Source organism: Rhinolophus ferrumequinum, chromosome 12, assembly GCF_004115265.2.
Source record: "Rhinolophus ferrumequinum isolate MPI-CBG mRhiFer1 chromosome 12, mRhiFer1_v1.p, whole genome shotgun sequence".
NCBI classification, from domain to species: Eukaryota; Metazoa; Chordata; class Mammalia; order Chiroptera; family Rhinolophidae; genus Rhinolophus; species Rhinolophus ferrumequinum.
The window spans coordinates 53,034,920-53,061,901 of NC_046295.1; the positions used below are offsets into that span (position 1 = coordinate 53,034,920).

A 26,982-nucleotide genomic window follows, 5' to 3' on the forward strand; every position below is an offset into this window, starting at 1 on the left:
TTTTCTTGTTTTTACTTCCCACCCCAAGATATCACATACCTAGATCTAATTAAAGGCTCTCCAAATACTCCCATTGTTTGAAAACACAACTCTATGATGGAAAAGTAGGCTCTTTCTTTTGTCCCTCCCCACTTGAATTTTCATTTTAAGATGAATAACAGGGCGAATTTAACGGAGCTCTAATTTATTCCATCCCTCTTTCCTCTCTCCCCATTACTACTTTAATGTCTTGCTCTTTTTGGAAATATTTCTGAGTTACTCTTTTTAACAAGATTTGAGGATGCAATTTTGTTACAGACATCTAATGGTGATATTAGAGAAAAACAATTCTGACTCTTACAAAATTATCAGAAGGGGAATGTTCAGGATTATTAAACAGAAAGGACAGTTGGTTTGGTTTAGTCCTCAGAATAAACTGTGACCCATTCGATTCCCAAGTTCTATATCGTGCTTGAATTTTCCACTGGGAATGAAACATTCCACTGTCCCTTTTTACTGTTTAACTTAAGCTGCAGTGAACACTGGGAGAATGGCCTTGTGGCTGAGCTGCCTTTTTTTTTTTTTTTTTTTTTTTAATCTATTCATTTTATACTTTCAGACAGATTTTTCCCTGGGGTGAAACAAAGGTTAACTGAAATTTCCTCTGTTGTGTACCTGAACGAATCAGCAGTTTGAGAAGGAAATCCCATTGACGGGCCAAGAGAGTGACAGGCTCTATTTAAAGAATTCCCCCGACTGTGTGGTAGACCAGCCATGCCATGAATTTAACTGTTCCTGTGGTCCCCATACTTGTACCCACCAAAAAAAAAAAGAGAGAGAGAGAAAGCGACTTTGTTCTGCAAACGTAGCCCTAAGCTTTGAAAAACCACGAGCCATTGAGTTTTGTGAATTCAAGTTAGACAGCAACAGAGGCCAAAACTCTAGGGGAACAATATCTGAAAGGGAGTACACAAAAACAGGTAGAAACTGTTTAACTATTTTATTTCTCTATGTGTATACAGATGTATGTGTGTTTATATACACACTCAAAAATTCCTATACCTTTTTCTCATTGTATATATCTAGTCCTAATTATATTTGAGCAATATGTTTGTTAAATTTTTTAATTTGTTACTTTTTGTTTATACAGCTTTTTTGCTCCATAAGTTTTTGCAGGACATATTATATGTATTGGAAATGAGAGTCAACACCGTATGAGTTTAAATGGTTAAAAAAAAAAATGGACCTTTATATTACCTCTGCAGAAGCTTTACTGTCGGGGCAGCTCATGTATTTTGTATTTTTCCTGTTTAAGGGAAGCTGCTTTAAATATGAAAAGATGGTATCTTGAGTTGGATTAAACATCCTTAATTCATGTGTATTTAACCTCAGGACTTGTGAGCCTTGTTGAAAATCCAGCTTTAACCCTGCCTAGTGGCCCTCAATAGTGCATACTGCATAGGGATTATAAATAGTCTGTCCTTTTCTGAGGTGGAGGTTAGTGTGTATTCCCAGGGGGCATGAACTGTTTATGTTTCTAACAAATATTTCGCATATGTTCATAATTCCTATTGCTAGTTACAAATTTAGGATTTTAATTTTAAAAACTTCCTTTGTTATTTGAAGCTTTTGTTATCAAAAGTTTCTTAAGTGTATCTATCCCCTCTAGTGTGGCTTGGGGAGATTTTGGAAGGCACTAGAATTCATAGAGAAAATAATATAGAGCGATTGGTTTCTGTCTGAGGATTTTGAAGAAGCAAGTACCATTTGAGTTGGTTCTTGCGGAAAAAAATAGGAATTTATCTTAGAGATGATGTAGGGGCTAGATTCATGGTCACAAATGAGAAATTGAAGTCCAGAGAAATAAAATGATTCATATAAAACTATTCAGTATGTTTGAGAAGAATCTAGGTCTCAATTCTTATCTGTTGTTTACTTGCACAATAAACTGCCTCTTTTATTCTGAGATGGTATTTTAAAAATCATTTCTCTTATTTGTCAAATATACCTCAGTAAAGCTGAAGAAAAATCATTTCTCTCTTTCTTCTTTTTTTCTGCTATTTCCTGGCTCTTTTTTGTCACTCCTTTTGTTCCTTATCTTTTCTCCATCCTCTCTTCTTTTTTTTCAATATTGGTTCTACTACAAATAGGTCGTAGCACTGTTTAAGTAAAGAGCAGGATTTGGGGGTGTGAATCTGTCCAAATATTCCATATGGCCTATACCAGGGCTACATTGTTCTTTTGGATGTTATTTTTTAAATCAAAACTGTATGCGAGTATACCCTGTTAGTTGAGCAAGCTATGAATCCATCAAATACTCTTTAGTTGTTACTTATGTAAAGAGAAGTAAGAGCTAACCAATGCCATGGGTATATGCCAGTTGATTTTTAAAGATCAATAAAAGTAATTGACATCTTTTTTAGGAAATCACTTGGTTCTTCCAAATCCATTTATTAAATAATGTTTATTGAGCAGCTACTATGTGCCAGATACCATGCAAAGTCATAGAGATACATTGGAGAGTAAGATAAAAGGTTCCTGCCCCCTTATCGATTAGAGTTAACCACAACTAGAAAGTTGGGACATTATTTTTATAAAACTGAGGTTCAAGATTCTCAAAGACCAACACTGCTCTTCAGATAATACTATTATTCATATCCACATCAGAATATAGTCTTATATTAAAAGTAAAAAAATTACAATTTGAAATTCAACAAGTTGTTTTCCCATTAGTAATTGCTATGTGCTACATGATAAAATGATAATATTGTAGAGATGAAAAGCAGTAATTTCATTAGACAAAGCCAGAAGGCTATTGATAAAATAATTTAGAGAGGTGATATAGCATCTAGGTTAAGAAGATGGTTTGGAAGTCTTTGTGGCATTAAGCACGTTATTTAAAAATTCCCATAAACCTCACCTTTTCCCATCAAAATGAAAGTAGTAATGTCTGCATTTATAGGATTGTTGTGAGGGTTACATTAGAAAAATAGGTAAAATGCTTGACATAGTACCTACCACAGAATAAGGTCTCCGTACATATGAGCTATTCTTGTGTTCCTAAAAAACAATCTTTAAAAAAAAAAAAAAAGTTTATTAGAAAAAAAAACAATCTTGATTTTCTTCCTCTGGAAGGGTCTGTTAGTGGGGATTTGAAAAGGAACAGTCGTTATGTAGTGTGTGTATTCTCTTTGTTTGAAGGTATTGCACATTAAAATTATCCTCCTCAAAAATCAAGATGAACATTTGTACAAAACCATATTATCAACTAGGATGGGTTTTAAAAGTTTTGTTTTCCTTTGAACATAATACTTTATGTAATAATTTCTAACCTCCCATAACTTCTTACTTGCTCTTTGTCAGTCTCAACTTTGAGTAATGGTTATCATAGTTATATCAGTAAATATGTGTGTTTTGAATTTAAAGACAATTTTGTCAGTAATCTTTCTGGAGCTAAATCGAGACCTGAGTAGTTCATGGGGTTTGTTTCCATGTGGTATCTAAGTTCTCCCCTACATACTGAATCATCTGGTGCCATATTAGAAAAGTTTTAAGGGAATAGAGTACCAAGTTATAGATGATGACTATTTGTTTTGTGGTCAGACTACACAAACATTTGTTCATATTTACTGCCTCCAGAGTCTCTCCTCCAATTCTCTTCAGTTCAATCAAGTTTTTACCTTGCCACTTCATCCAAACTTCTCTTATCAAGATCACCAGTGACTGCTAATAAATCCAAGAGTCAGTTCTCAGCCTTTATCTTACCCTGACCTATCAGTGGCTTTCTTCATCGTTGATAACACCTTCTCTTTAATACATTTTCTTCAGTTGTTTTTTAGGGTACTTGCTCTTCCCCCCACCGGTTTTCTTCCCATCTCACTCCTTACTCTTTCTTTGTCCATACTCCTCTTCTTTCTCTACATTCAGTCAGTCCCTTGGTACTTTCACCCAGTTCATGCAATGGGCAAATTTATATTTCCAGTTCAGATCTGTCTTCTAAACTTAGGATTAGTATATCCAGTAGCCTACTCAACTTCTTCATTTGGATGTCGACTAGATGTCGCAAATTCATTCCGCCCCAAACTAAATTCATCTTTCCCCCCAAATAGGTGCGTCTGCAGCTTTTAGTTGCAGTAAACCTGGGAGTCATCCTTGACTCTGTTTCTTTCTCTTACATTCATATCCAGTTCTTTAGGAAAGCCTGTTGGCGCTTCCTTCAGAGTATCTTCAGAACTCCTCCACTTCTCAGCACATCTACTGCTACCTTCCTGGTCAGAGGTACATTCATTTGTTGACTGAATTGCAGTAGCCACCTAACTTATCTCCCTGCTTGTGGGGACAGAGCCCCGAAAGCAGTTTCCAGGCTCTCGGCCTCACATAGAAAGGTGCTGGCTCAGGTAGTAAATGGCCATCGACTGTGATCAAATGGCCATCAGCTGTGGCTAGTTGGCCGTCAGCTGTAACCAGTGAGCCATTGGGCACTAATATAACTGCCGTGGCTAGACTAGCAAAAAATGGGAGCTGGCAAGAAGATGGTGGCTGAGCCTGCAAGTGGAGCAGTGAGGGTTGAGAATTGTGTGGCTCCTGGTTCCTGTGTCTCCAATCCAGCCGCCAGTGAGAGTATAGTGGTATGACTCCCCTACCTCTGGCTCCGTGGGTGTTCCTTTTTGGCCTAGCCATACCCTGCGTTCTTATGTGGGGAGTGGGACCAGAGACCCCGCCTGACACCCCTGCACGACACTGCTTCTATAGTTGCCCTTCCCTTCCATGTTTTATTCTCAACGGAGTGATTCTTTAAATTGCCAGTTAAATCATATCGCTCCTATGCTCAAAAGCCTCTGTGGACTTCCCATTTCACTCAGAATAAAAGAGAGAGGCCTAATAATGGCCTACAAGGCCCTTCACCAACTAGTGCTCCTGTACTTCTTTGACTTCACCTCCCCCTCCTGACTGCTCTAACCACACTGGTCCCCCTGCTATTCGTCAAACACACCAGGAATAGTCCTGCCTTTTAGAAGTGCTTGCCTAATTCCCTGATCTCCTTCTTTAAGTTTTTGCTTAAATGTCAATGGGACTACTTTGTCCACCCTGTGTAAAAGGGTAACTTACACCCGACATTCCCAATAGCCATTACCCTGCTCTACTTTTTCTTTTTTCCCAAAGTATCACCATCTAACGTACATCATTTACTTATTTACTATATTTGTTGTTTATTGTCTCTTAGTCCCACTAGAAAGTAAGTTCTGCGAGGGCAGCACTCTCTGTTTTGTTCACTGATATGGCAGTAGCTCAGTAAGTATTTGTTGAATGAATGAATGAATGATAAGAGTTGAGAGTAACATGATGTTTAGTGTAACCCTTGGTATATACCCAATTTTAGTCTGAGTTTCTTTTTTAAGCATTTCTAAGAATTTATATTTCATGGTTTATATTCTTCCTTAGAGTTTTCCAAAAGAACAGAGAAAATTTACTTTTCTTAATAGAATAGAGCTCATTCTATCTCAGAATTACTCTGTGGGTCCATTGGACCCTTTTGTAAATCTAAGATACATCATGGGATCCTAGTGATCTTATTTTGCCATATTTTGAATATTTTACTATTTCATCATTATAAAAATAACGTTATCATTACTCACTAATTATTCCCAACTATGCTAAAAAAGACTAAGTAATAAGAAAACAGAAGAATGATGGGCTTGCCTAGAAGGGTGATGTAATAGTGAAATAAGTCATCACTGCTACATCATTCTGTACTGTTCTTGTTGTGTTGCCCAAAGTATTCTGTTATCTTTCAAGAATGTATAAAAGAAGTCTGGAGACATCAAATTTTTTTTTTTTTTTTTTTTTTTTAGCTTTCATTGAGCAAAGTTGAAAATTAGGAATTTTACATTTTCTGCTCAAAATGGCAAATAGAAGAAAATTGACAGAGGAAGACGTTTCATAATTAGTAGATGAATCAGAACATGAGTGCAAAGAGGCAGATAATAAATACTACCTAGACTTTAATGATGTGATAGACTTGATCTTTTAAGTGAAATCTCCGACTATGATTTTTCAGACGATATCATAAATGAATTATCTCAAACTCAAGAACTGATGAGTGAACAACATATTTCTAAGTACAAAAAGGAAACAGGCTATTCTCATCTGGTTAGTCATTCAACAGGAAGTTCTTTACCACACAATGTTGTATGATGAACCTGGACCATCCTGCTCTGATAAAAGGAAGTGTAACTATATTCTTTCATAGTTTATGATATTTGTGTACCAAAATTTACTTGGTATAGTTTGTTTCAAGTGGACAAGTACTGAAGGCAGATGTTTATGCAGCGGTAATTAGAAGGTAATAGATGATACAGAAATGAAAAAAATTAATGGATTGATCATTCTAACTGGTGTTCATAAATCTAAAAACGAAAATGCTTTGTAATTATGGAGCAAAGAAGAAATATATTTGAAATCTGGAATAAATATTTACAAAATGGATGTGTTCCAAGTTCATGCATGAGAATAGATGAGCAGTTAGTTGTATTCCAGGATGTTGCATATCCATGTATATTTTAGCTTCAAAAACAGGAATATATGAAACAATAACTTGCCACATTTAAACTCTTAAGATTTCTCATAAAATTGTTGCTTGTTGTCTCTTTATTCCTCTGTAAATTATTTGTGAAATGACTTAAAGTATTAGAAGGGTCCACTGGACCCAGAAGATTAATGATGGTAGCTCTTTTTCCTGGTATAATGAACAGGCACTGCCCTAATACTGGAGGTATGAAGATGACTAAAATTTAGACTTTCAGAGAGATGAGGTGCTAGTGGCTGGCAGCGTAGTAAGTAGGCCAAGTAAATGAAACAACTAGACTGGTATTCTCTACAGGAAAATTAAAGAGTTGTGTAAGAAGGGAAACAATATACTACTACAGAGTCAAATTGACTACAGCCTGAGAAGGAGAATGGAGGGAGAAGCAATTCTGATAGGCTGTTGTAAGAAAACTAAATCCTCTTTACCTTCATTAGGAATTTAGATATTCATATTTAACTAGTAGAATGAACATTATTTAGAAGTAGGCGGGTAAATATCAAAAGAAATAGCTAAAGAGTTTAATGTAGTTGCCTCTGGGGACTGTTGCTGTAGTAGGGAGGAGAGAACCGCTATTTTTTTTCTCATATACTTTTTTAGTATTATTAGAGTTTTATAAACCATATGTATTACTTAAATAAAAATTAATAGTAAAAGAGGAAATTGTGAATTTAAAGAGAAAATCAAATGAAGTTGAAGGCCTGGATCCAAGGTGATTGTCAAGTGGAGGGGACTAGAAGGAAACCAAAGCACTGGCTTGGGGAGACATTGCAAAGGAATAGAATACACTGTGGAATTGTAAGGCCTGGTCTGATTGGATAAAGGGGGTGAAACATTGGGTTAAGATGAAAAGAAATGTATATTTTGAGCCATTAATAGCTAACAACAGGGGAGAAAGTGTTTGAGCCAGTTTCAAGTGGGATTGTAAAGATGAGTTTTGCTTTGAATGTTCTGTTTAGAATGACTATAATATAGATCTTCATGTAAGCAATTATAAATGTGAGCCTGGACATATTTGGTCTTAAGGTCTGGAGAGTGATTTGAAGAAAATACATGTGTGTACACATACAAAATTAATGATAGGTACAGAAAAAGACAACAGATTCAGGAAGGGCCAAGGAAGTGTGAAGTAGAAGGATGACTGAAAGAATATAGCTTCCAGTGTGGTATTATATTTTTACCAGCAGGTAGATACCAAGTATTGCATAGCCTTTAAATCTTCTCTTGAAACATAAAGTATATATTTTTTAAGTAGTCTCTTGATTAAATTTGAATGTATTTTATATGTGCTTGTCATTTTACAAATATTGTAAGTGTCCATATGGTATATATTCCTTTTCTGCCTTTGGGGTGGGAGTGGGGGTAGAGGTACGGACCAGCTACCATAGTAGTTATCTTTAAAAGAAGAAAAAACAACTCCCATAATCCCACCCTATTGACTATTTCTGTTAAATTTCCCCTTTTCTGTTCTTGTTACGTAGTATGATTTGAGGACTCTTTCAGTTCTAAATAAATATTTTTTAACCAGGTGTTTCACTGACTGAATCCTTGGGGCAGAGGGAATAGGGGATGCGAGAGAACTCTGTGTGTGTCAGTGTCTGTCTGTGTCTTCTGTAATACACAGAAGCCTTTAAACAACTGGTAACTTTGCAGGAGCCCTATATAACCCTGTGCTAAGCACCTGTGTTTATTTCCTCTTTCTTCTTCCTCCTCTACCTCTAAAAAAAGAAAAGCTAAATCCCCATTTATCGTTTACATACATTTAAAAATATAAATTGTTTCTGGTAAATTTAATGTGATTTAAAATAAGATGAATGATTTGATGCCTAACGTGCAAATTTTTTTCTTAAAATTTGTTTAAACTATTGCCAGTCCAAGATTTTAATGACTAAAATGGTTTTGTGACCAATGTTAAATGGAAATGTATAAGTACCCGGTAAGAGAAAACCAAGACAGAAATAAAGAGCAGTGTGAGAAGAATACAAGTTGAATAAAGTGGCTCAACCCTCAGGGGATTTGCATGTGGCTTTGTGTGTATTTCAAAAGTTTCCGTTGAAATAACAGATGCTGCTGCTGAAGTTGGGACTAGTAACTTCATCTGTGGCTGGTTCGGTTGCTTATTAGAAGTGGAGATCCCAGGGGGAAATCTGGTACAGTGGAGGTAAACTCAGGAAAGGAAATGCCATAAGTAATATGACAGCTTCATATTTGTGATCTTTAACCCATAAACACTGGCTACGTACAGGCAGGATTCTCTATACATGCCTAATTATCTAATGTGTCATGTGCATCCTTTGTCTGCCAAGTGACGTTATTCAATAACAGTGATTTTTAAAGTTCTTTTTTAGTTCCTGGAGTTGCTTACTACAGAAATTCCAAGTTTTAAAATTTTAAAAGTTTTAGAAGTTCACGTTTTCAGAGTCTTACTGGACTTTTATATATACAATGACAGTCCATTAAATTATCTAATTGGCTTATGTACCCCAGTTTAGAACAGTATTTTTTCATACACGTGTGCATATGAATTTTTTCCTTTTTCTTTTCAATTTTTTTCTAATGTAATCCAAAATATGCAAGATGTGCTGATAACTAGGTAGGGAATTCAAAACAGATGTGTTCTCGGTCTGTAGAGAACTTCCGATGTAGTAAGGGAAATAAAATATTTCTTAATATATCTCTTCATACAAGGTTTAGAAGTGCTCGCTAGCCTATGAGATACAGATAAGGTGCTTTTAGACGACGAGTAAGGTAGAAGATACTTCTACCAGAGAAAAATCAAAAGAGAAAATGTTATTTAAGTAATTCATTCAGTAAACACGAGTACCTGTGATAACCAAGCAACTGTGCTTTGGTGTTTGGAAGATAGAAATGACATGTTTAAAGTCCAGGAGATTAGAGAGAGTGATCGTGTCTGCTTTTGAAGAGTTATCAGGGAAGACTTCAATGGAAGAGGTGACACATGTTTAGGGACCTGAAGGCCCAAGTGAAGTGAAGGGTGGCTTCTGTTCCAGGGAACACATGCATGGGCAGAGAGCAGCAGGACATATTGGGGAAATTATTAGGCACACCTGGAGTATTGGGACCAGAAAGATGAAGCTAGAGAAATAGATAAGGGCCAAAGCATGGAAGACATTATATGGCATACAGAGGCATTTCACATTTATCCCGTAGGTATTGAGGGACCATACAGGGCAGAATGTATTCATATTTCCATTTCAAAATATTACTCCAGTAACAGTGGAATGGAAAAGGGTTGTGGTACTAGAGATAGTCAGAAGTTATTTTAATAACCTGGGTGAGAAATTAAATGTTTCTGGGCCAACGTAATGGCATTGAAGCTGTTATGGGTAGAGAAGTTTCAGGATTTGGTGAGTGATTATATGAAAGGTGAGAGGGAAGAATTGAGGTTTTTGATTTGGAAAATAGACTCTGGTGCAAGTTATTGAGATAGAGGATAGGAGGAGAAGTAGGGTTGTTTGTTTTTAAGAGAGAAATGCAAGGAATGGGGAGAAAATGAAGAATTCATTTTTAGTGATTATGAGCTTGAGTTACCTATAAGATGTCTAATCCAGATGTCTCATAGATCAGGATCTCAAGAAAAGATTTGACCTAGAGACACAGATTTGGTTCCCTCCGTGAGCCTGTCTGACATATCCTGGGGCAAAGAATGTGTAGAATGAGGAGATAGAGGGCAAAGAATGGAGCAAAGCATTCTGATGGAGGAAGAGGAAACCACCAAGGGGGTAAAGAACTAGGAAAGTATTTTGTTATATCAGCTAAGAGAATTGGAAATGCTCAGAGAGGTCAAGTGAGAAAAGTACTCACTATTATCCACATGCATTGAGTATGAGGAGCTGAGCCTTAAAGAATATTCAAAATATGGAAAAACACTGAGATGGAAAAGCCCTGGGAGTGTTAAATTACAAACAGTAGAACCTTTCAGTTTAAAATATTAAGTATATATAAGGGAGTGTGGGCGATACATTTAGAAATATAATATTATTAATTTGTCTTCTATGCTATAACTGCCGAATTATTTAACCTCATGTTATCTGGTGAAAGGGGTATTCACGATCGTCTCCACTTTTATCTTCTTTATGTTTTCTTGACCATTTCACTGTGTTTTAGAGGAATGAAAGAGTGCCATCCCCTGGGTCCGTTTTGGCTGGATACTGCAGGTGGGAGACTAGATATTGAGAAGGCCCGCAAACTTGGTTCCTTAGTGATTACATGGAGATTACCAACCAGCATCTCTTTTCTCTCCCAGTCCCCAGCTGTGGGCTGTCTGCAGACTCACAGATTATTTGAGGAGAAAACAGTTGCTGAAGGCTTTACCTACTTAGTGTTGTGAGAAAGACGATACAGTCATCATAAGAGCATTGCTCATTTGTAGGCTACATTCAGTATTTCTTGTTAAATAACCTATTTTTCCCAAATAATAATGGACTTTTTATCTTTTTAAAAACTTTGTCAATGAAATCATCCTTCTATTTTAAAAAAAAAAAATTATCATGGTTATTGAGTTAACACAGTAATCCTTTTTAGATTCTTGAACCCAAAACAGCAGATACTACTCTATGGCAAGCAACGTGTCTTCGTCATCTTTCTGCCTCCTACACTGTCTTTTCCAAGAGAGCTATTCAGTAAATATTTATTGAAACATTTTACAGTTTGAGGAAAGTTGCATTCACATCCTTAGATAATTAGTAGTGGCAAAATAAGTTTTTATAGCTGATTTGCTAAATATTAAATTCAAGTCCTTTGGATGCTAAGAAAATCATAAATACACACCCTGTCACTAAATTTAATGAAATTTACAATTTTACATGTTAGACATTAGGATATCTAGAATATGTGAGGCATGTACGGCTTCCTTATAAGGAGCTATAGGGTATTAGGCTCAGGAAAAGATTGTTCTCAGTCCCTGGCACCTGTTCTGCAAATGACCAGCTGCGTGTGTTCAACTGAGTCCTCCTGTAATTTCTGGTGATCTTTGGAAAAGCATTTTGCTAACTCCTATTTTCTGTCAGATTATTCCAAAGGTAGAGAGAACTGGCTCTATAATTGTCTATGGCTGCTCTTTCAGCAAAGGAATGATCTTCAGCTATTCACACCCACCAGAATGTAGGCAGATTAAGAATACCTGAAGCAGAGTGTGAACTGGCCTAATCTTAAGAAATCTAGTCCAAACTCTTTCTTAGCTCTTTTGAAAACTGAATGCAATCTTATGGGTAAGTAGCTGCATTTCACAGATAGCACCAGTTGCCATTTTTGTGTAGGCAGCACACATTAAAAACTGAACATTTGTGTAACCATAACATGTAGGGTTGTTCTGCAGATAAAACGTATATTTAAAACAATTTATAGACTGAATCACCATAAATATGAAAGATGTTTATTATCATGCAGTAATTGAGAGAGCGAGAGAAAGAGAGAGAGAGAGAGAGCAGAATAGTTTCACAAATGGGAGAAAATGTTTTAAAAATGTGTAAGTTTATGGGTTCACTTTTCTTTTGGGTTCACTCTTGCTTTGAAGGTTATTTCAAAAGAGATGAAATATTCTGGTGGTTGTTTAGTGTTAATAGAGCACCCTATAATCCTGTTTTACTAGCTCTGTCTTCAGCGTTACTACCCTGGCAGAAAGAGTCCTGCTGTACTGTTCCTTGGAGACTTCGCACAGTAGGAAGCAAGACTTTTAAAGTTCACCTGAAACAAAATCCAGACACTCAACAGTATACCATTTATAATGGAAAACTTCTTAACTGGAAAAATAGGTTTAATGTTAATGAAGTCTTCATATGCAGTTCAGGTACAAAGCTGCTTATAAGTAGTAATATCTTAATTCTCAGTATTCTTTATGTAAAAAAGGTCTGTGGAAATTCCTAGTAAAGGAATTATTACACCCTTTGTTCCAATCAAATTGTACTGTTTACTATCCTTTTACCTCTTCTTCCATTATGTTGTTTGTGCCTTTTTACTAGTGTCACAAATTACAAAAACTGGCCCAAGAAGGAATAGAAAATGTAAATAGCTCCATACCTAGTAAAGAAATAGAATTACTATTTTAAAACCTTTCTACAAATAAGATTCCTGGCCCATAAACAAGAAAAACTCCAGCTGGTAAATTCTATCAAATATTTAAGGCAGAAATAACACCAGTCCTAAATAAACTCTTCCCAACACTTCCCAACTCTTATGAGGCCAGTTTTATCCCAATATCAAAAGCAGACAAAAATATTATAAGAAAAGTAGAAATCACTATCTTTCATGAATACAGATGTAAAAATTATTAATAAAATATTAGCAAATTGAATTGTGCAATATATTATAAAGAATAATACATCCTAACCAAGTGGGGTTAATCCCAAAACACAAGGTTGGTTTAACATTTGAAAATGAATCACTGTAATTCAGCATATTAATAGAAAGTGAGAGGAAAAACCATGGGGCCATTTCAATTGATACAGAAAAGGCATTTGATAAAGTTCACACGCATTCATATTAAAAATTCAGGAAACTAGGAATAGAAAGGAATTTCCTCAACCGGTTATGAAAAATCTACAGTAAATGGTATACTTAACTGTGAAAGACTGAATATTTTTTCCCTTAAGATTGAGAATAAAGCAAAGATTATTTACTGTCACCACTTATATTGAGTATCATACTAGAGGTCTTATATGATGCAGAGAGGTAAGAAAAAGAAATAAAAGGCATAGGGATTAGAAAAGAGGTGGTAAACTGTCTTGATTCACAGGTGATATAATAGTGTATATAGAAAATTTGAAGCGATCTATAAGAAGCTTCTAGAACTAAATTGAATTTAGCAGATGTGCAGGATGCAAGATAAGTAAACAAAAACCAATTGTATTTCTATAAATTTGTAGCCAAAAATTTAAAAATGGAATTTAAAAAAAACATTTGCAATAACAAAAAAACGTGAAATACTCGGATAAATTTAATAAAATATATGCAAGACCTGTTTGCTGAAACCTGTAAAACATTGCTTAGAAAAATTAAAGACCAAAATAAATGAAGAGATATACCATATTCATGTTTTGGAAGGCTTGATATAGTTAATATAACTCCCAAGCTGATCTATGATGTAGCACAATATCAATCAAAATCCCAGGAGGCTTTTTTGTAGAAATTGATGTTTATTTTAAAATTTATATAGAAATCAAAAGGGTCCAGAATAGCCAAAGCAATCTTGAAAAAGAACAAAAGAGTTGGAAGGCTTACTCTACATGATTTCAAGATTTTTAAATAAAGCTTTAGTGGTAATGAAGACTGTAAAATGGTATAATGATAGACATAAGAGGTGTGATCATAAAAGACGGTGAATATTTAAATAAAAGAATTAATTACAGTAAAAGACACATTGCTATTAATACCCCTCAAAATACTCTGCCTCACTTCAAACACACCCATCATTCTTGCCACTTTCTGAAGCAATTCTGGAAGTCCTCTTTTGTGAGTGTCTTTAGTTGCGCTGTTGTGGCTGCCTCGATGTCCTGAATCGATTCAAAAACGTTTACCTTTCATGGTCATTTTGACTTTGGGGAAGAGCCAGAAGTCGCACAGTGCCAGATCCGGTAAATAAGGTGGGTGAGGACACACCATAATGTTTTTATTTAACAGAAATTGCCATACCAGAAGCGATGTGTGACATGGAGCCTTTCCGTTGTGATCAAATACAGTGAATGCTGCTGCCAAAAGCCATCCAACGGAAAGGCAGGGATCTTCAATATGGGAAGCAGTGCATCTAACTTTAGTAACACTGTGTGACAAGTTTCAACTTGTTCGGTGCAGTCAGTCACGTGTGAGCTATGGTTGAGAGAAGGTGTGTTTTAAAGTGTGCCATAAATCATCCTCCATCATGACAATGCTCCGTGTCACACATCACTTCTGGTATACGGCAGTTTCTGTCAAATAAAAGCATACGATGTGTCCTCATCCACCTTATTCACCATATCTGGCACCCTGCAACTTCTGGCTCTTTCCCCAAATCAAAATGATTCAGGACATCGAGGCAGCCACAACAGCGCAACTAAAGACATTCACGAAAGAGGACTTCCAGAACTGCTTCACGAAGAACAATGGGATAAGTGTGTTTGAAGCAAGGGGGAGTCTTTTGAGGGGAGTTAATGGCAATGTGTCTTTTACTGTAATAATTGTTTTTAATTTAAACATTTACCATATTTTGTGATCACACCTTGTATAGCTCAGTGTAACATAACAGAACTTCCAGAATTTGACCCACATGTTTGTATGTGGTCAACTGACCTTCAACAAAGTTGTTAAGGTAACTTAATGAAGAAAAGATAATCTTGCCAACAAATGATACTGGAACAACTGTATATTCACATGGGGGAAATGGGTAATAGCTAAACATAAAAAGCTGAAACTATAGAATGTAGAAGAAAACAGAGAGAGAGTGCTTGGAACCTTGCACAGGCGGATTTCTCTGGGCACGTTAATTGTAAAAGGAAAAGTCAAATTTGTTAAAACTCTTACTTTCCTAATAACACTTTTTAAAAAAATGAAAAAGCAAGCCACGCTGGAAGAAAATGTTTGTATATCACATGTCTGATAAAAGACTTGTGTCTAGAATATATAAAGAATTCATGATTTAGTAAAAACAAAACAGACAACCCCCGCCCCCCCCCAAAAAAAAAAAAAACAGTGAAAAATAACCCAATTTTAAAACGGGCCAAAATTTTGAACAGTTTTAAAAAGAAGATATGAGGTCAGACAGTTAAGTTCGTGAACTCATATTAGAAAAAGTGCTACATGTCTCATTGCTGAATATCACTACGGTCACCTTTGAAGTACTCCCCTTGGGAAGCTATGCACCGACGCCAGTGCTTTGTCCACCCTTCAAAGCAATTTTGGAACTTTTTCTGCATTGGCCATCAAAGCTGTCATCATATTACCTTTGATGTCCTGAAGGTCATCAAAATGTCTTCCTTTCAATGTTTCCTTTATCTTTGGGTAAAGAAAGAAGTCATTTAGGGGCCAGATCAGGTGAGTAGGGAGAGTGTTCCAATACAGTGATTTGTTTACTGGCTAAAAACTCACAGCCAGTGTCGTGTGAGCTGGTGCATTGTCGTGATCCAAGAGACATGAACTGCGGGAAAAGTTCAGGTTGTTTTTGTCTAACTTTTTCACACAGCCTTTTCAGCACTTCAAAATAGTAAACTTGGTTAACTGTCCAGTTAATACAAATTCATAATGAATAATCCCTCTGATATCAAAAACGGTTAGCAACATCGTTGCAACAAGTTCGTGAACTTAATTGTCCGACCTCATATATGAATGGCAAGTAAATACATGAAAAGATGCTCAACATCATCAGTCATCAGAGTAACGCCCATTAAAACCCTAATGCAATGCTACTTCACACCCATTCTAAGACTAAAATGGAAAAGACTGACTATTCCAAGTGTTGGTGAGATTATGAAGCTGCTGGACTCTCTTACGTCGCTGATGGGAATGTATAGTGACACAACCACTTTGGGAAACTTTGCCAGTTTCATATAAAGGTAAAGATACGTTTACCATATTCAGTCAATTCTACTCTTAGGTATTTTCCCAAGGAAAATGAGTACTTAATGTCAATTTAAAAGGAAGACTTCTGCCAGAACGTTTATTGCTGCTTTATTTATAATTGCCCCAAACTGGAAACAACCTACATGTTCATTAGATGAACAGTTAAACAAATTATTATAGCTGCACGATGGAATACTACTCAGCGATAAGAAAGGAACAAACTACTGCTACCCAGCAACGTGGATGAATCTCACAAATACTCAGAGTGAAAGAAGCCAGACAAAAAGTGTACAAAATATATGATTATATGTGGCCCTAGAACAGGCAAAACAAATCTATCATGACACAAAGCAAATCAGTGGTTGCCTGGGGTTGGGGATTAGCTGCAAATATGCACAAGGTAACATCTGGGATAATGGAAAGGTTCTACATTTGATTTTTGTGGTGGTTACACAGGTGTATACATTTGCCAATTTGCATCATACTGTGTTTTTTACATGGCTATATTTTATAATATGTAAATTACACCTTAATAAAGTTTCTTTTATGGCACAACCTTCTGTGACTTTTTTCCCCTTCCTTCCTTAAATTCAGACATCTAGCCTTCCTCTGAATTTACCATAGTATTTTGTTTGGTCTTCTCGTACTCCTTTCATTTGTCTCCTTGTGTTTCACTAGGTTATAAGCTCTTATTCATCTTTGTTTTCCCCATAGCACCTTGCTCATTGTAACCTTTCAATACATATTTATTAAACTGAGTTGATCTGATGCAAAGAAGGAGCTATCAGATACACTGTTCTGATTACAATTCTGAAGTCTGAAAAGAATCACCATCCTGGATATTAGCAAGACAAGGATCTAAAAGCAGCTAAAAGTTGATATTAGGCATCTTTAGGGCAATCCCATTTTATAGTCTATGTCATTGGGTCGTGAACACACAGCAAATGAGTGCTCCTGGGCCCTGTGGAAGTTGTCTTTAAGGCTAGATACCCGATGCTGGTGGCAAAGACCTGGAGGATGTTGTGAATGCAGACGAAATGACAATGTATTTCATGCGGTAATGAATGAAAATCTGATAGAATCACAGAAATTTAGTGCTAAAAGTTACCATGGATACCATTTAATCCAACCCATTGTTATCCAGACCCAGAAAGTGTAAATAACCTGCCAAGAGCCACACAGCAAATTAGAGTTAGGGGTGGAACTCAGGTTTCTACCAGGTTCCATAGTAGAAATTTAACAAAGTGGAGAATTGGCTGCCTGTGGAAGTTCTAATGAGTTGACCTTAGACAAAGCTCTCATTAGGTTGGGACTTGGAGTTAAGACTCGAACAAGACAGGCAAAAGGGCGAGGGCAGGAGTCAGCTGTCATTTCCAGAGTCGAACCAAAACTGGAACCAGGGATAGAGCCAAGAGTTGACTTACGTGTTCCTGGTCGTGTCCATTGTCATTTATCACTGAGAAGCCTGATTACATCTATAATTGAAACCTTTTTTGTATACTTGTTGGTAGATTTTCTACAGTAAGAATATACTGTAGCTTGTTGAAGAGGAGTTAGTACAGAATATTGCTGAATTCTACAAGAATGTGAAAACAATCGAAATGGAGTCGAGCTCCCTCTCAAACCTTCCCTTTTTTCACTGTTCTCTGTTGTGTGTAAATTTATTGGGGAATGGGGGTGGTAGCAGTTGCTGTTTAGCATTTCACTGGTTTTTGGAATTCATTTTTTTTTAGGACAATATGAAGTGAGTTTTATAATTAAAGTGAGTTTAAGTGGTCACTTTGAGTTTTAATGAGGAAGGATATTGAGATACAAAAGGCAGCTTTGAAAGTTACAGCAAAGCATGCTCCTCAGATGAATCCTTTGAATGAAAGAATAATAGTGTGGATGGTGATGACGAAGGAATGGGAGCTGCTGCTATTTAATGTATTCTCCACTCTCGGTAGATGGATGCAGCCTCCAAATTCTACAAAGGAAATAATCATCAGCATAACATCTCTGCTCTCCTATGGATTGGTCTTTTTGTAAAGCAGCCTCTTGGGTTTTCTTAGTAAAAGTATTTTATTTTAAAATATATCTCTAGACACTTACTCCTGGTAGGCCTGGGAAAATGTAGATTACTTCATGTCGCTTCAAAATTCCTTTCAAAGAAAAGAGTCAAGCTCAATTTGTGTTTTTGAGATAGAGAAGAGGGCTAGGTAGGAGGAAGGAGGAAATGTTAACTTTGCTTTGGGGGGAGAAAAAAAATCTTTCAGCCCTTTGTTGACACCTTAGCTTCTGCATTAGTCATATGTCCCTTCCTCCTTGGCCATGGGTGGACCAGAGGAAAAGCAGCCATGTGCAGGTTTGTGAAGGAGCAGTGCAAAGAGAAGAAAACAGCTGATAAAGAAAAATGGAGTGCTCCCCACGCCCTCTAGGTTTTTACAGTTGTGTTTTTAGATCAATTAGTGGTTTCTGGATATTTGGCCTCCTTTTTTGCTTTTTTATTTCACTATTTTTAATGTTAAAGAAAACCACAAAAACACAGTACTGAATTCCTAGCCCTAATCATGAGATAGTATTCAAAGTCTAATTTTTTTAAAATGTTATAATTAAAATCAACTATAATGGGAAGCTAGTGGACACAGTTAATACTGATATTGGGGGAAAAAAACACCTTCCACCTACTTGGGTCAGAATGGTTGGGGGCCTTCGGGTTAACTGACAATAGAGAGATTAACAAGAGAACAGACAAAGTGTGGGAGCATTCCAAAATGAGTAACTCACTGAATAGTCAAAGGTAAAGGTTTGTGTACCAGTTTAACAAAGGGGAGGGTTTAGGGCTTCAGAGGATGGAAGGTTTTGATGATGCTTGTTTACACAATTTTGGGGGAATGTACAGGTACCCAAGGTCACTTACCTGACATGAGACCTCTGGGATGGGGCTGGGTATGGGGGTTGCTGACTCTCAAAAGCTCTGCTATATAGTGAGATCCAAGGGAAGTCCAGATAAGGTTTCTTTGTGCTTCTGCGGTTGGATTTTTGGTCCCCTCACCAATTTTCTTTTTTTAATTTTTATTGGAGAACAGTGTTTGTCCAGGACCCATCAGCTCCAAGTCGTTGTCCTTCAATCTAGTTGTGGAGGGCGCAGCTCCACTCCAAGTCCAGTTGCCGTTTTCAATCTTAGTTGCGGAGGCGCAGCCCATCATCCCATGCGGGAATTGAACCGGCAACCTTGTTGTTGAGAGCTCGCACTCTAACCAACTGAGGCATCCTGCCACCCCTCCAGAAGCTCAGCAGCAGCTCATTGTCTTCAATCTAGCTGTGGAGGGCGCAGCTCACTGGCCCATGTGGGAATTGAACTGGCAACCCTGTGTTCAGAGCTTGCGCTCTAACCAACTGAGCCATCCTGCTACCCCTTCACCAGTTTTCTTATATTTGTTTACTGTTTGATGGTTTTCAAAGCATTTTTGTACATCTCATAGAATTCTTGCATTATTTTGTAGGTACACAGGGCAAATACTATTCCCATTTTATAGGTAAAGAAACTGAGGTTAAAAGAGGTTAAGTGTTTGTTAGAGCCACACAAGCCATAATGGAGCCAAGATAAGAGGTCAAGGTATTCACATCTCACTACACCTTTGGGGTCCAATTTCAGTACTAAAAACGTGAATAATTTATTGTCAATCTTTAAATGCTTTAAAGGTATCAAGATTGAGTAACATTTTATTTGTTTTATAGGAGAAGCTTGTGTAAACTGGTTCATCAGTGACAAAGATATTGAGGTAAAAATCAAATTGTTTTTGAAGTTATGAATAATAGAGTAATAATTTCCTTTCGTAGTTTTCTTTCACGTCATTATGATAACTTAATAAACTTTTTAAACTTAATAAACTTTTTAAAAAGAGCAACAGCCCAAGTATCTTGTAAGAAAAAGTTTGATTTCAGTGTATGGGTGATTGAATTTTTTTCAGAAGTGTGGTTGAGCCTTGATTTTTGTCAGTCAATTCAATTCCATGAGTTAGTCCCCTTTCCCTTATTTCTTGTCTTCCGTGGTGAGTCCTCTCAGCTCATATTGCCTGGTACCACTGAAGATCAACACCGGAAATAACTGCTGCTTCAGTGTAAGGAAATGGTTAGACTATATTTAGGATGTTGGCAGGTGTTTATTAGCCTTAATTGTAGCAGATGGCTAGAAAAGAGAATAATTTTACAACTTGATAGAAGAAAAGTTTTAAGAGATAATTAGATTGTGTCTTCTTGAGGCCAGTTTGGCCAATTCAGCAGTAACACGTAAAAAGATGCAAGTTTTTTCAAAGATGGAATTCTACCAAACAAGATAAAAGAAGCATGGTTGGCATTTACACAGTCCTCGTTAGATATCCATAGGCTGTGCCTTGCTAATATTCTCTTGCAAGATACTAGATACTGGCTAGAATATGGGACAGCTAGATTTAGGTCATTGTAGGCAGAATGGGTTTTAAAAGGACTCCGGGGGAAGGAAATTATCTCATTCTCTCTTAGAAATTATAATCCAGTTTTTAGGCAGTAACCCTGGGCTATTCAAAAGAACGAATATATTCAGTAGCTATGTGGTTTTATAACTTTATAAAAGACAAAAATCATTAAGGAAAAAAACACTATCCCCTAACTAAAAATTTAAGCAAGCTTCTCCTTCAGAAAAATATGGTATACATTCAGATATAGAAGTCAGCAATATCTTTGACTCTGAATGCGCCCAGAATATCTAAATGATGCATATCAGGACCCTACTAGACCTGAACCAGAAGTAGAGAAAGATACAAAAGAAATGGAACCATATGGAGACGTGTAAGAAAACAAAAATGAGGAGAAGGGACAGGCAAAAAGTAGAGTTGTCTTTATGGCACCCCCTTTTAGGTTTCTCTGACTCCTTTTAAGAACACAGAGTTTCTGTTGCTGGGTTCTATATTGAACAGACTATGACTGTTAATTCTCTTGAACACAGTGAAATAATTTTTTTAATTTTTGATTTTTTTTCCCCCTTAGGCCCAGATAGGTAATAATAGATCATCTGGAAGATGGACTCACCGATACTATACAACCAACAAAAATGTTACCTGTAGAAATTGTGATAAATGTGGCCATTTGTCAAAAAACTGCCCCTTTCCACAAGTATGTGAAATATTTAATGTTTCTTTCTGCCTTGTTAAAATCAAAATCTTAGGGTTGAAACCCTATAACCTTAGAATTCAAATCTTATGTAATATATGTGTTAAATTTCTTGTTAAATTTTCATGTAAGTCATAGCCTGGAATAGTAGAGAAAGAACAACAAATTTAGAGTCAGAAAAACCTGGACTCGATTCCAGAGTCCCATTAGTAGTTGGACAACTTTAGGCAAATCATTTCATTTTCTATGTCTCTGTTTTCTTGTCTATAACATAAGAAGATTGAATCAGGTGATTCCTGAGACCATTTTCACTTCTAAGCCTTCTGCTTTATGAGATACTTGTTTCATCATGGGATAATTTTCATTGTTAGAAAATCATAATTTTAGGCATTTATAAATGTTTACTGATTTAATTAAACAGATACATCAACCTTTGGAACAGCACAGAACTCAAGCTCTTTGATGTTCTCTGACATATAGTAAGCCCTTAACAAACATTCCTTCTATTATCTACTCACTCTTCCAAATGATTGTCTTTCAAATATTTGAGACCGCTCTCATGTTTCCTCTTTCTTTGCTTCTCCAGGCAAAGCAGTCTCTTTCTGTACCTGTTCTTCCTATGACTCACTTCCCAGGTCCTCGAAATCCTACTTTCCCTCTCAGATGCATTCTGCTTTGCCAGTGTCCATACAAGACAAGGCATCAGGTAGAGAGGCCAGCTGATAGTACACGCAGACTAATAAGCCTTTTTGGCAACCACAAGATACACATAGCTTTTGTTAAAGCTCTGATTTCAGACATTTTGTTTGATTTTATAATTATACTCCAGATATGACCTTCATTGGGGTCTCACACTGGAAATAACTTTTTATGGAATTATACAGAAAAAGAAAAATTAATCTTCTCGCATTTAAGACTGAAGTATTTTGCTAAAGAGAGTTTCTGTTTGTCTGTCACATAGAAAATCCGTCCCTGCTGCCTCTGCTCCGAGAGAGGACACCTCCAGTATGCCTGTCCAGCACGCTTTTGCTTAGACTGTTCTCTGCCCATGTCTTCCACTCACAGATGTCTTGAAAGATCTTCCTGGAGAAAGCGCTGTGACCGATGTGACATGAAAGGCCACTATGCTGATGTGAGTATCCTGCATAGAATGAATTTATCAGGCTTTGAGGGCAATGTGCTAACTTGTATCTATCTGCCAACCTACCTAAAAGAACATTTATTCTGTACTGTATACAATGATAGTCGTCTCCCTTTGGCCACTGATCATGTTATGCAGTGCTCTAATATCTCAGGATAGGGATCCTACGGAATGATTCGTCAGGAGGCAGCATCAACAAATATTGTAAAACCATGGTAGCCCCATTTGCTTAATGTGCTTGCTGAGTAAAAGTTGAAATTAAAGAGGTAGGTAATAGATAACGTGTAAAATGTATGTACCTATTCATGCGTAGTTCAATGAAAACATACACACATTTAGCAGTTGTGTACCGAGGCCCATATGTAACCTGGGTTGATACTGCTTATTGATGGCTCTTGTTGGTGCAATAGTCTTATGCAGGAAGGACAAGCCACCAGTACTTTGAATCTGCTCGTCTTAGTTCTTTTCTTAGATTAAAAAAAAAAAGTAAATTTGAAGGCATTTCAGTTATTTGTAGCACATTAAATTTTAGCACATTGTTATTTTGCATCATATTATAAATGAGAGGTTCTGATCAAAATTTCGAAGACCAATAGGGCTGTAGAAGTATCTAAAAAAAAAAAGGAAGGCTCTTTTCTCTTTAATTTATATTTCCAAAGATGTGATAAAAAGCACAAACATTTTTCTCATTTATAATTGAAGTGTACTCACAGCCTTTTACTCAATAAATATGGCTTATTGTTGAGATGAAATTCAGATTGAAACAAATGAAAATATGAATGTGTGATATGTTTCTTATGTAAATAATATAACAATTATTGATTGTAATTTTAAAGAGTCTTTTTAAACGAATAAAAATGGGGGTACTGTCCTACACACTGACTTACAACTTGATTTTTTTCCACTTTGAAAAATTTGTGAATGTGTCTCTGTATCAGCTCATAAAGATCTACCTTTCTAATGACTAGCTTTCATTCTATTGTATGCATGTACCAGTTTACCCAGCAAGTTCTCTACCAGTACATTTAGATTTATATTGTTACCCATTTTTTTAAGCAAAGAATGCTGCAGTAAACATCTTTATATCTGCATACATGTAAGAGTATTTCGGTAAGTCAAATTCTAAATGGAATTGTTTAATTAAAGGATATGTACATTTATGTCTGGGTAAATATTGCCAAATTGCTCTTCTAAAAGATTATATCAGAGTATCCACCTGCCAGCAGTGTTTAAGAATGCCCTCCATAGTAACTATAATCGGTTTTTTAAAAGTTTGGCCAGTCAGATAAGGAGAAAATGTTTTATTGTGCTACTTGATACATTATAAAACTTACTGTTTTAATTTGTGTTTCTTAGGCCACTAGTGATGTTGAATATGATTCTCAAGAATAGAAAATATATAGAGCATAGAGATAGAAGTTGTTACTTCATTTCAAAGTAGTTTAAACTTAGTTTTCATAAAAATAGTAAATCCTAGGTTGTCTTAGTTTTATCCTGGTCTCTGCATTAAGTTGTCATTATAATTTTCTTAGCAAGAATTTCTAGTTTGGCAGCTATGTTTGATAGCATATTTTTTTTCTTTTTTTCTTCCAAAGAACTCTTACAAATATGGTCTTATTTGCCCATGATAACAGAGAAGGTGCTCAGACATTCTCATGAGCAGTTTTTTAAAAATAAGAAGTATTTTAGTGCAGAACAGTTAAGAATGATTCGTAAAAGGTTGTATAATCAGCTCTGAATTAAATCTATAGCCCTTTCTGCTTAACATCTTAATTTTGGCCTCTAATGTATGTTAAACTCTTTATCTAAAAATGGCCTTGAGGATTAATAACCCCAGTGAATATAAATTTTTAAGATAGTGTTAGGCTGGAACTGACTTCAGAGAAAACAGCACCCTTTCCCCTGAATCTGCCAAGATCTACTGTTGGGTTGTTTTGTTTTGTTTTGTTTTGTTTTGTTTTGTTTTGTTTTGTTTTGCTTTGCTTTGCTTTTGTAGTTACCTGCTGAAGGTTCTAGACACTAATTGATCTTTTTCCAGCCTGCCCAACTGGTATAGCATTCCCTTGGAGTCCACTCAAACTTGGGTTCCACTGCCTGAAGAGCCTTCCACCCTCCTGGAGGCTCTTCATGAGGCTTCACTTGGAAGCAATCCTTCTGGTCCTGGCTTGCTGGACTATTCAGCTGGTCCCATACATGCTTTAAATCTGTCTTGAAACCTGGCCCTCCACAAAAAATACTGTTTCCCCTGCAGCCCTCTCAAATGCTTACTGCTCACTCTTTCTTGACCTACATGCCTCTGAATTAGGTTAATTAGGATCAACTTCTTTCTCACTTGCCATGGCTGCTTCTAAACTGTTACTCTTCCCTCTTTATGTCGATATCTTTGGCTTATTTAAGGCTTACACCTGGCAATACTGTCCTCCCCCATCTTTGTCATTTTCATCTTCCCACCAACTGGACTTTCTGCTCATTCACAGAAGGTTTCTGAAGCCCTGGGTAATTATAGATGCCCTAACCTCTTATAAATTACGGAGATCAAGAAACTTCCATTTTTACTTTATACATCCCTACAAGCCACACCATGGATCTCTGTAATGCCAGAGTACCAGCTATATGTGTAAAGAATTTAAAGTGAAAACTGATGAGTCGTATTCATATTCTTGCTGTAATGAAGAATCTGAATTTTCTCTTTCCTGAACTCTACTTGATAAATGCCTCATTTGTTAGCTATTATACTATATAAAAGTATTCAGTTGAAATTTCAGAGTTTTACAATGTTAAGGATAGAAAGATAGCTCAAAGCCTACTGAAGTCCAACCAGCAAGTCCAAAGGAAGAGAAGACACATATGAAGAACTGGTAGATTAAAAAAGGAATCAGAGATAACCCAGAAACAAACTCAGTATAGGAAATACAAGGAAACTTGAGATAATCCTAATTCACAGTGTGAATAGAGAAGATAGAGGAGAAGCAATCCAAAGCAAAATGATCAAAAGAGCACACACTTGATATGAGGGAGAAAAAAGACCCACATCTAAATATATGCTAGTGAAATTTCTGAATGTCAAACAAAAGTCATACGAACATCCAGACACACAAAAAGCTCATTTTTACACACACACACACACATCGAATTTGCATCAAACTTCTCCTGTGCAATACTAAATACCAGAAGGCAGTGGAGAAATCTCTAGAGGCTAGAGCATTCTGAGAAAAATAGATGACACAGCCAAGCTGTTATTCATTTGTGAATTGATTGGAAAAGTCAGAGAATAAAATGAGCAGCAGTAGTGTACATGCCTGAATACTTCCTGTTAATCTGTTTTTTTAATTGATATAAATTTTAGAAAAAATTATTTAAAGAACAGATACAATTTTAAAAAACTATAATAATGCAGACCATAAAGAATTCCAATAAAATAAAAGTTTATTTGTTTTAATTATAGGAAGAAAAAGCCATGTAATTTCAAGATTTCTAATTTAAAATGAGGCAAAGGAAACTTAAACAATATAACAAATGATAGGGAAAAAATGGAAACAGCAAGAACTTGTGAAAAACAAAAAGTATGAGGACAAGAATAGGACCAAATATATCAAGTATCACAATAAATAAATGTATTGGATTAAACACTCTTATTAGAAAATATAGACGCCTGTGTCACAAACCATAAAGGAAAAGGGGGAATATGTTTAACTAAAAAAATTGTTCATCCAGCGACCATTAATAAAATTAAATGACAAACCACAACTTGGAAAAGATTATTATATATAAAATACATGGGTATCTGTAATATATAAAAAGCCCTTACAAATTAAAAAGAAGAAAGAAAAATGCCTCAATAATAATAATATTCTGGAAGGAGAACTGACTGGGTGGTGAACACACAATGGGATTTATAGATGATGTAATACAGAATTGTACACCTCAAAGCTATGTAATTTTACTAACAATTGTCACCCCAATTAATTTTTTAAAAAAGAAGGGGAAAAAAATAGTAATATTCAATGTTAGGGAAGTTGTGCTGGGAAAGGACATTTGGATAACCTTTCTGGAGTTCTGTTACGGATTTTTGCAAAGATATAGCTGCAAGAATGTTCATCTCAGAGCTGTGTAAAATAATAAAACTTTCAGGCAACCCAAATATTTAACATGGCAGCTGACTTACGTAATTTACAATATGACCCATGTAATGGAATACTCTTCAGCGATTTAAAAAATGATGTAGAACTGTATATTGAATAGAAAGAAGTTACTAATCCATTAAATGAAATGCATAAATTACTGAACAGCATATGAAGTAAAATCCTGTTTTTATATAAATATGCATATATATGTATGTAGATTTTCATAGGAAAAAAATATTTGGAATGAAATATTCCAAAATGTTTACTGTAGTTGTGGTTACTATAAGAAAGAGAGGCCATTATTATTGTTTAAACATTGTGGGAGAAAGGAATCAATAAACTGAAGAAAAGTAGATAAACTTTGAGAATGACTTTTGTTTTTCATCAGTGATCAAGCTTTTAAGTTTTTCTATTCCAAAATTTAACTATAAAATATGAGATCAGATTTATCTCATCAAATATTCTTTTCTATACAG

At 36.0% G+C, this 26,982-nt stretch overlaps 1 protein-coding gene across 3 annotated transcripts in view; it reads left to right on the forward strand.

The window, feature by feature from the left end:
- Positions 1 to 26,982, forward strand: part of ZCCHC7 (zinc finger CCHC-type containing 7) — a 193,372-nt gene that overhangs the window by 138,017 nt on the left and 28,373 nt on the right. For all 3 annotated transcript variants that reach the window (XM_033123836.1, XM_033123837.1, XM_033123838.1), the window contains exons 3-5: positions 19,832 to 19,875; positions 21,119 to 21,244; positions 22,203 to 22,373. In XM_033123836.1, coding sequence (XP_032979727.1) covers positions 19,832 to 19,875; positions 21,119 to 21,244; positions 22,203 to 22,373 — 341 coding nt within the window. The remainder of the gene's footprint in view (positions 1 to 19,831; positions 19,876 to 21,118; positions 21,245 to 22,202; positions 22,374 to 26,982) is intronic.